This window comes from Phalaenopsis equestris, unplaced genomic scaffold (genome assembly GCF_001263595.1).
Source record: "Phalaenopsis equestris unplaced genomic scaffold, ASM126359v1 Scaffold000221, whole genome shotgun sequence".
Classification (NCBI taxonomy): domain Eukaryota; kingdom Viridiplantae; phylum Streptophyta; class Magnoliopsida; order Asparagales; family Orchidaceae; genus Phalaenopsis; species Phalaenopsis equestris.
In genome coordinates this window covers 571110-582434 of record NW_018164663.1, presented here as the reverse complement: position 1 = coordinate 582434, position 11325 = coordinate 571110, and the positions used below count along the sequence as shown (strand labels likewise).

The following is an 11325-nucleotide window of genomic DNA, read 5'->3' as shown; positions in this document are numbered from 1 at the left end:
GCACTTAATTTTGAGCTGCTTTCTATAAAGCTAAAAAATATTGATGTCCATCGCCATAGAAATTTCTTGAAGGGTTCTATACCGAGTATTTTTATATGTAAAATTCACTTGATTAAAAAGGCCCACAAGGCTTACTGATACACAGCTAATATGTAGTTTTAAAAATTATATTAAATGAGCCAGAAGCAGATTTTATTCTTTCTTTCTTAGGTAACGTAGGAAAACTAACTTTTTAAAATTATATTTATCATTTCAGGAAAATCAATATTTTAGCAGATCAAGTTGTAAAAACAAAACAATTTTTTTCTTTTCTTAAAAGGAGCAGCTAAACAAAACTATGGCGGCTAAAAAGTTGTCCCAAACATACCCTTAAAAGATGGAAAAATATTACGCCCGGAGTGCTAAGCTACGTCCGGACAATGGACGTGATATACCGAATGGAACGGAGAAACAAAAAAACACCTCAGGTATCGCGTCCGTTGTCCAGACTTAGATTAGTCGGGACGAAATGGAAGATGACTCAATAAGCTGAACAAACATATGAATGCCTTCACATGGAAGAAAAAAAATTGCAGAAAGAGAGTTCAAAACACCATGAACTGAATCAGTAAATATGATATGATGCAAAAGAATTAAAGAAAACACCTTCAGAATAAATATAAATATTTCAATGCAGCAACATTCTGTAAATATAAAATAAATTTCTATAAAATAAATACAACCAAATTAACCTGCACCATATGCGTCAACAAATAAAGGCTAAATAAATATGTCGACTTTATTTTTACACACACACAGTATTTTGCATGTATTTCTTCCACTTTAAATCAAGCTTCTAGCCACCAAAAAAAACCTAAAACTTTGAAAACCACAACTGGAACAAAATTCCTATTTCATTTCTGAAGTTAAGACTTGAGAGCATATCCTTCAGTTTTCTTCTAAATTTTGCAAAGCTCTTGCTAACTATGATTGGTCATGTTTTCTATACATTAAATCAATATATCAACATTTCTGATGGGTTATGATTTTATAGATATTCTCATCACCAGTTGTGGAGTTCTGAGGCAATGCTCTTGACGACCGGATGGTACTGTGTGCGTGTATATGTTCTAGCTTTCTCTGAACCTGGTTGCTCGAGCCACTCAGCATATAAGGTCTTTACAATGGGATTCTCAAAAGGACTAGCAATCAATACCTGAATGTGTAATACACAAAAAAAAATATAAAATAAAAAATAATAATTAAAAAAAAAAGTTTAAAGTTTGCTAAGAAAAAACTGTCTGCTATTAAAGGACGCAATGATTTGAGCTTATTTTAATTATGTTAATATGGTGTAGCAATCAATACCTGAATGTGTAATACACAAAAAATATATATATAAAATATAAAATAATAATTAAAAAAAAAAAGTTTAAGTTTGCTAAGAAAAAACTGCTTATTTTAATTATGTTAATATGGTGTCAAGATCAGATTTTTGAGAAGTCGGAGTAATAGTATGCACCAAGCCATGGAAAATAACGAGAATTTATTAACAAGAAAATGAGAAAATAAATACTAGAATGATTTAAAAAATTAGAAGACATGCTTGAAAACTAGGAGGGATAATGCATAAAGCACCCCTATACATTTTATCAAATGCAACACCCATACTTCTCAAATTCAGAGGGACGACAACTCGAGGCATTCCTAAATCTTTGTTTGTTGATGCGCAAGAAGCAATTCGAGCAAGTAGAAATTTGTCTTCCTCACTTAATTTCCATAAGGAACATTTCAAATGCGCCAACATTAAGATCAATATGAGAAGATTTTTCTACACGCCCTAAATGATGTATTGCTTAGTGCAACAAAGTTATTCTAGCGGGTAGTAATTTGTTTCGTTCACGTGAATGTCATAAGAAACATTTTTATTAGACCACATTTTGTATAATATATGAGAACATTTTTCTAAAGCCTCTGCTGCATAGCACATCAAAGCAATACAAGTAATAATTTGCCTTGATATAACATATTCCTACTGACACAAGAATTCGCATATCACCTAACAGCGTAAGCTCTTTTCACTCACTCAATGGCCGCCTACTTTATTCCTATGTTATTGAAAAGTCGAGCAGTTGCTCCACTCCTATATGTTGCGGATAAGTCTAACTCACACCCACTACCAATAAATAATAATGACTAAGTGTAACTATGCTCAAACAAGATGCTAAGTTGATCACCGCGCACTCCTATGAGTCACTAAAAAGTCATTAGTAGTTTCGTTTCTTTTGACAACTGAGACAATTTGTCCATTCTTCTCCTTCGGACTGCAAAATTGGTCATCAACTTAGGCTTATTTGTCATCAACTTAGGCTTACATATTTCTGTTTAGGCTTTAGAGTTTAGGGTATAGTAAGGAACGCCATTTAGGGGGTGTAAAATAACTCATCACTAGCTTCGAATAAGGCAAAAAACCCGTTCATCGTCATGTAACTTCACTATACATGAAGGAGCGGATAGAGAGTTGAAACTTACCCTCTTTCATGTACATGTGATATAGTGCAACTTTCTTAGTCATCCATAATGAGTTTGTTTTTTGTACATAATTATTTATATTTAAATTAACCATTAACATATAATTATTAAGCGTTAAATGTATGCATTTAGTTTTAAACATGCCTTGAACATGTTTCTTATATGTAATAAAGACATTTTATTTCCTTTCATTTTACATTTAAATTTTTAATATATTTTAGGCAAATCTTATGAGCTTTGAGCTAATATAAAAGTCTCTAGTCTTGTATTAGTATGATTACATGATGAATTAGAATTTGAGATTTCATATGGCAAACTCTCTAGGATTATCCCCTTCCAGGGTCTCTACTTGCTAATTCGTCTACACCACTTGCCTCTATTGTTCATTTGTCTTATTGTTAAAATCTTTTATTCTCTATATCTCATCAATTCTCTTCATATATCAAATTATTATAAAATTTGTTGTGTTCTTCATTATAAGCATAGAGAAAACATACACATAAATAATTTACCAAATCTCTTGACTTAATTATAGCAATTTGCATCAAGCTCAATCTTTATAAATTCTAGGGCACTCCAAATCATACTTGAATTGTCATATCATTCTCTAAATCATCAAAAGAAAAGTAGGGCCCACCTCAATCAATCTTGTCATGGGGCATGATTCATGGATCACTTCAAGAACCCATTAAGCATTTCTACTTACACATTTGACAAAAACTAATCTCATGTGCACCATAGAACCAATTCAATAATCTTGTCGCCCCCTAAAAGAAAACTCGCAATCTCCAAAATACCTTCATCTGACTCTATAAATACCCCTCTAAGGTATTCATTCTTGATTCACAATTTTCCTTCAATTCTTCCACTCATTTATACTGAGTGAGAGTGAGAGCGCCCTTATTCTTTCCCAAACAGAGTTGTCCCACATGAGACAATAAGCTAATGTGTGTGCACTGATAGTCATAACAACACACAATATTTACCGCATGTCACCCTCTTATTCTAAAACAGGTTCTTCAAAAAAATTTTATGCACAAGTAATTGCTAGAAAATTTTTGTAAAGAACGCCATTAAATAGATTGATTCGTGATGCTTAGGCTACAATTTTATGTCTTTAAACATAAATTTTTTTTCCATCCAGACATTTTATTCATTCATGTAAATATAACTGATAATGATTGCATTTGCATAAAATCACAGCAATAAAGAAAGTTTAGGGGTGTTAAAGGCTTACATCTTGCATATAGACATTTCCCAGCTGTTGGATAAGATTGGTAGCAGACTGGCCTGCCGCAGGTTTGATTTGGCCTCCACCATTAAGACAGCCTATTAATTAAAATCATTAAAAATTAAACTGAGGAATTTCAACCAGTTAATTGAAAAAAATAAACCACCATTGTGCAACAATTAGGAGACAAAAATACCTGAAGGACATGCCATTATTTCTAGAAAGTGGTAGTCAGATTTCCCTTTACTTATTTTTTGCACAACATTTCGTAAATTACGGAATCCATAACAAAGTGCAAACCTGAGAACAACCTTACCATCAACCTGCATGCATAGCTCACATTAAGTTAAGGCTGCCAAGGTAAAGTAGTTTGTATATAAAAAACCAAAAAATTAATAGAACAGATAAACCATATTTACCTCTAGTGCCACTTCTTGAAAATCTGAATTCCGTATGATCCTAAACTGAAGCGGACCTTCAATGTCCCTATTAAATAGATTTTTAGCAGCATACCGAAAAATTGTCTCGGCGTAACCTCCGGAACCACCAGAAACCCCATAAAAAAGCCCATTATCATCAACGTTTGTTAACCTTTGTTGTTCTCACAGAAAAAATAAACTTCAATCAGTTCAAGCTCCATGCTGATTAAATAAAAACATTTGCATAGAAGGGCAAAGTTTGTAACAGTTATGCCTTACGATTTCAAATATAAAAAAGAAAAAAAAGTGTAGCATAAAATGGCCTTTATATGGATCCCTTTTCAACATTGAAGTTCTAATTCTTATCAAATAACTACGGGGATTCAGGCCATTCCCAGTTTCTGCTACACATTTCGTATTATATTTGGTATTTATTTCATATTATTCAAATGACAGTTCAAACTGCTTTTTAAAAAAATATAAATCCTTGAAACTAAAACAAAATTATAGAGATAGGGGACAGTTTAAAATTCAGTTGATCGGCAATAAAAGAAGGAATAGTTAACATATTTATTAAGAAAATGGAGAATTATGCCGACATTTAAACACGATGCTAAGAAAGTTCTGTTTATTAAACAAAAGAGTTGGATCGCCATTTAAATAAAGTATAAATGCTTTTGCAGTAGTTTATAACTCCAAATTCCATAATGAAATAATTTCATATATCATTCATCTCTTCCAATTGTAGTTTTTTGTTTTTTTTTGGGCCAAAAAATCAGTTCACAAAAATTCACGTAATGAACCATATTTGAGACAAAAGACAGTCCTAAAACCTAAAGCTCTGAAAAAAAAAAAGATTTTATGAGCCAAATCTGCCATATAATAGTTCTTAAATCTCAAAACAATGATCAATATCACCAGATTGCATAGACCAAAATCAAACCAAGCAAATGCCCGGCTGATTTTGATTAACTTAAACTGCGATCAAAACTATTAACAAAATGGGCAAAAAATCAAGGGAGAAATGTAGAGAAATGCATAAAATTATATAAACAGCAATAATAACAAGTCCTTATCCCACTAAGAGGGGTCGGCTACACAAAACCTTTTTCTCCATTATGTCCAATTGAGTGTCATGTTTCATTTAATTCTAATAAATTTAAATCATTTTTATACATGTCCAAGTCTTTTTAAGTCTACTTATGCCTTTCTTAACATAAATCGAATCTAAAATCTAATCAAAAACGTCTACTCTCAAAACCGGATCATCGGATGTTTGATGTTTAATGTGACCAAACCATCTAAGACGACTCTCTCTAACCCTGTCTGCCATTGGAGCTATACCAACCCTTTCACGGATACATTTGTTTCACATTTTGTCTTTAAGTTTCAAGCCACTCATCTACCTAAGCATTATCATCTCAGCAACACTCAACTTAGTTTTATATTTCTCTTTTAAAGGAAAATATTTTGCACCCTAAAGCATTGCAGTCACACCACCATCTTATAAAACTTTCCTTTTAAATCTTAGCGGTACTTTTATATCACACAATAAGCCCAATGCATTCCTCCACTTCAGTCATCCAACTTGATATCTATTAATAACATCCCCATCTATAGGACCATCATTTTGAACAATAGGCTAGAGATATCTAAAACGTTCACAAATTTTAATGGTTTGATCACCCACAATTACAACTCTACTGCTAGATCTATCACTACTAAAATTACATTCCATATATTCAGTTTTAGATCCAATCAAAAGAAGATCTTTAGACTATAATGTAGACCTCAATAATTCAAGTTTTTCTTATGTCGAGAAAACAAATTCAAACGACGAAACAGCCCATTAGAAAAAGACAAAACAAGTGTTCTATACAAGCATTACAGAAGTATTCTTGTGCTACATGATTGTCAAAAGAATTAATAGTTCAATAAATATTTTACTTAAGCATACGTCATAAAGCACAATAATGTCCATTAATGTACAAAAAAACTTCATAATAGATTAATCTTTACATATTAATGTCTCAGGAAATGAAAGTCCTTGAACTTGTTTTACTCCTTTCAGAAATGAAGGGTTTTCAAGGATTTAGTAGCCAGACTAGTGAAAAAGCAGCTCCCTTGTTGTTTTCAATGACATGAACCAAACAGTCAAAGCAAGAGATGGCAAAATACATATGAAAGGCATTTCTTATATCCATGATATTGGTTGGGGACGATTTAGGAATTAAATGTCCTAATGCAACAAAGATGTTGTATTGCACGTCAAAAAAAAAAAGATAAAATATGATATGCTTATATTGATGAACAATCTCTTTATGAAAAAACTACCCCAAATGATTTAAAATTCAGTTGTTATAAATTATGTTCCTTCACAGGTTGCATGATGAAATTCTATATTTCAAGTTTCATAAACATTTACTATTAACAAATTCTCTGAAATATTGAAGCTACTTATTTCTAATTATGAGGTATGTTCAAGGAGTTTGTATGCCACCAAACCAAAAATCAAAGATAAAATCGATATTAGTCTAACCATGCCTCAAAAGAATAACATCAATAAACAATTCCTTATGAATTGAGTTATCAAATTCCTTGATCAATCCGCAAACTATAGTAGATATTAATAACTCAATTTGGTGAACAAGAATAAACTCAATTTTATCATAGGTTTGGGGTTGGGGTAATATATCATGGTCAATTGTCTCAAACTGACTCTTGTATAAATATAGGTCCATGTTTAAAAATATGGTCTGTTGTAAATGTAAATTTATTAGACATAGACTCATAATATAACAACAAAATATTTCCCCATCAAAAACATTTTCAAATGAATATTCATGAAGAACAATTTCTTCAATGAGATCAAATTCAACCATACATAGTTCTATAGTGGTGTATTCAGAAAAGATGACATCAAATTGTGAATCACAAGTTTGATAACCCTAATAGAATGTTCAAAATATGCTTCAATATTAAAATATCTAAATAAAACACAATAATATTTTGCTTAATTGTAGCCTAGTTCATTCATAAACTCTTGCCTGAGACCTTTAATAAAGTTAATTGCAGTAAAATAGTCTAAAAACAACTCGTGTAGCTAGAAGACAAGTAAACCTGGCGAATAAATAAACACACCAGGATGTTATTATTTCTCACTTCTAAATTGATTATGCAATTTTTCTTATAGTCATCACATGATAGATCTCTCTCTTTAAGTTTACATTTCTATATCAACCTAAGTTGATTTGATTTACATGCAACACCGTCAAAATATATGACCATTACTCAATAATTTTGTTTCAGCAACATTTCATTTTAAAAATCAAAACTTGCTAAGTAGATAAAATTGCAATAGAGGACTTAAGTTATTTATCTAACCTATTTAAATTAGCATACAAGTTGAATTTCTTGATGAAGTAAGCAAAATCCTTCCTCAATCAGCTCACTACAAAGTAGAGTCAACCAAAGCAAAATTGCCTTGGAAAAATACAGAACAAAATGAGGCAAAAAAGATTAAGTTCATGAGAAAAATATCATCAGCGAAAAACATAACACCAAGAAACATTCTTCTGTAAATGACCAAGAAGAGAATCCAAAACTTGATAAGAATAAAATAGCCTGAGTCATTAGACAGGCAGCATACAATTCTAGATATCAAATGTTTCATGACAAATAAAAATCAACACTAATCAAGTGAGTAGAAAATCTAAAGACTCGAGAAGAATGAGAACCTTACAATCTATCCGGAGGATCTTCTACCAGAGCTTTGAAATCAATTGATTTTAACTGCAAGAAAAGAAAGCTGCGGTTGAATTATCAGAGAGAAATTTGGATAAAAATTAGAAGCATAATCTATCAAAATAGACTAATCGTAAGACATATTTATACCTCTACCAGATTTCATACCTTTATCAGATCTAACACCTCTCCAGTCGTCAAAACTATGTCCACCTCTGGAATCTTCATGGCTGAAAAATCATCAACAGGATAATTTTCTCCTCCATGATCCACTGAAAATACAAAATCATCACGAGCAGCCTCAAGCTTTTTATCATAGCAGGGCATCACAGTCACATGGAAGATTTTGTCTGGCCTATAAAATTCCAAATGTTCTCAAATTTAGTAAAATAATAATTTGCATCATTAGGCGAACAGTTTTAAAGGTGCAGGAATTTTTGCTACAACTCACAAGAAAAAAGAATTCAATTAACGCAAAATTTACTTAAGTTCCAGGTGAAAATTAATGAAAATTACACTTTGCGCAAATTCTTGTGTAAGGAAACCTCCTTCAAAAAATGAATCATTGTAATAACTGAATGACAAAAGTAGTAGAAGCTTAAAAAATCTCAGCAAGTATATATAGAATGTTTTAAACACAAAAATACCACCATAAACAGTTTACACCAGTTTATTTAATCGGACAAAAAAATTGTATTTAATCATTATAAAAAATATTGTGATAAGTGCTGGGGAAAGGGCCATCAAGTAAATTCAAAAGATTAACTAGGAAAATATTGAGATAGAGCACCAATGATAAGGATTCCAAATCATCAAAATCAATGGTAACCAAGTCGACTGCATGAAAAAATCAAAGGACTGTAGTCACATGCATGGATCAATTTGCTAATAATCAGCAATCTATACGCACTGAATAATGCTTAAAAATTAAAGACAATGATAACTCTTTTGTTATTAAAAAATTTAGCTTATTTGATCATGTTTCAATGCATGGAGCATGCCAAGGTTGAATAATATAACTCTTACCAATTTAGCCACAAGTCTAGTCATCATGCACAGCATGAATTAATTGTGCTTATTTTTCTAATTAAGATTCCGCCCTGCTGATTTCTTGTTGTTTCTAAATATTGTAGCCCATGCCAAGCTTTAGAAATAGAGAAATTTGCATACATACCACACAATTCCATGTACTTATATATCCAACACCTAAAGTATAATATTTACTTTTATAACATTTTGTTGCCATAAACCTATGGATGAAAAGCTGCATTTCACTATTAAAAAGTTGGTAATAGTCTTATTTTGATGTGATGTTAATGATTTAAGCGCTATGCTTGTAGCTATAAAAGTTTAAATGTTAGATACGTACATACATAAGAATGTTTCACTTGTCACTTGGCATTCAAGTAAAACAATACTAGTTATCTGCATACAAAGATTATAGCAGCTACCTAAGAAAAGAATATGAAAAACTTACGAGTATCCCATCTTTTTTGATATGTGATGCTTGAGTATAGCTCCCATTACTTGTTGGGGACTCTTCACTGAGCTAATATACGGTAGGATAAAAGATCCCAAAGTCTTTTCCGCATAGCATATCCATCCTGAGTACGAGCCACACATCATGCTCATATATAAAGTGTCAATAACCAGCATGTCAACCATTGACATGAAAAGTATTTTCAAGTAGTTGTCACATAAGGAAAGGTAACAAAGTGTTCAAATAAGCACTAAAAATAATGAAAACGCAATTTCATTTGTATCACCCAAATAATGCCTGTTTACAGAACCACCGATCTCCTACCTTCACTTGACAAATTTTCAACCAAATATTAAAACTGACAACAAAAACACAGCGACACATTTTTTGCATTTATCAAATTCTCAATGGTTTATCATTGCATCAGCAAATAGATGTGTTGGATAGTTTATTTTTTTGGTCAAGCATTAGACGCATGACTTAGGAGGTATTTGTAGTTTTCTATTACATTCAAAAAGTAATCCACGTAATATGATAGAATGGCATACATCAACTGATAGACAACCGTAATACATAGACAGAAAGAATTAAATGCTATTTATTCTACAGTCTACAAGTATAAGACCTAGTTTTTACAGTAATGTTGCAAATGAACTGCTAAAACTAAGAAAGCCCTACTAGCATAATTCTAAGCTTTTTTTCTAAACTCCCAAAGACCATGAACACGCATTTCTCTATTACTCTCAATCTCTGTTTCACTTGAGTCATAATTTTCTTTAGTGACGGTCAAGTTGAACAGTAATATTTAAAGAGTATTTCTCGTCTCAATATTAAGAAACAGCACTTTATCACCATAAATTCAGAACTTCCACAAATAATCAGGCTCCATTATGCAAATTGTGATTTCCCAAAACATATAGCCAAAATGATTTTAACATCAAATCTTGCATCGCTAATACTTTAACATGTAAAAATTGAAGGTACGCTAGTGTATGCAAGTAAAGAATCTTCAATTACTAGTACTGAATAGCCTGTGATAATTTCACATATTGTGTTGACATCTAAAGCAATTCATTTTCTGAGAACTAGCCTAGCCATTCGAGAAGACTTCTGCTGAAGTTTGTTATTGTTTGAGCAAAGATTTTTAAAATTATTCAAAAGAAGATAAGCGATAGCAGGCACAGGGATATTGTGTGTTTCCACATACACAAATGACGGACGAGCTTTTTTCTGGAACTTGCAAAAGTCTGTCCCAGTGCAAAATGCTCCCGTTTGGCATCAAAAAATATATATATATATATATATACACGCGATGTCTCTGCTAGGGTTTACTCCTGTCGCATCTTCATAGCGACCCGAGTAGCCCTCGTTATCTCTTCGTCGGATCGAAATCGCAGCCTGCTCCTTCGTCATACTTCGTCGTCTGCTCGACTTCATTGTTTCCTTCGTCACGCTTCGTCTGCCTCGAATTCTTCTGCGTCGAATTCGTCTGCTCAACTCCGTCTGCTTCGGCTTCATCGGCTGCGCGACTCCGTCTGCTGCGTCGTTTCCGCGTCCTTCGTCGTGCCTTGACGAAATTGCAGCCTTCGTCGTCTGCGGCTCCTCTTCGTCAAGGCCGATACGCCGCATTGACCTGCTCAACTGCTCGCATCGTTCGTTGGCGACAGGTTTGCTCGCCTATTTCCAGCATCCAACGGCTCCCCGGCTCCCTAGCTGCTTTGGAGATGGCATCCACGATCCGCTCCTATGCCACTGCACTTGTCGGCGACATTCCTATTCCTACTCGTACTTCTCTTTCAGGTTCAGAGTCTGATTTTCATATTGGCAAATCCTGCAACGTTCCTCAATCTTTTCATGATGATCTTGAAGGGGGTGACAATCACACCTTTATAAAAAAATTAGGAAAAAAAATGGGAAGCCTGCATGTGTTCTCACAGAGG

The 11325-nt window shown here is 32.9% G+C and overlaps 1 protein-coding gene across 1 annotated transcript in view; it reads right to left on the bottom strand.

The window, feature by feature from the left end:
* Positions 1–693: 693 nt before the first annotated feature.
* The window catches only part of LOC110023186 (protein NAR1), an 18504-nt gene continuing 7872 nt past the window's right edge, over positions 694–11325 (bottom strand). Inside the window, exons 4-10 of the mRNA XM_020722463.1 lie at positions 9383–9509; positions 8074–8260; positions 7904–7953; positions 4162–4333; positions 3939–4065; positions 3749–3840; positions 694–1195 (exon numbers count right to left, since the gene is read on the bottom strand). Coding sequence (XP_020578122.1) covers positions 1043–1195; positions 3749–3840; positions 3939–4065; positions 4162–4333; positions 7904–7953; positions 8074–8260; positions 9383–9509 — 908 coding nt within the window. The 3' untranslated portion in view covers positions 694–1042. The remainder of the gene's footprint in view (positions 1196–3748; positions 3841–3938; positions 4066–4161; positions 4334–7903; positions 7954–8073; positions 8261–9382; positions 9510–11325) is intronic.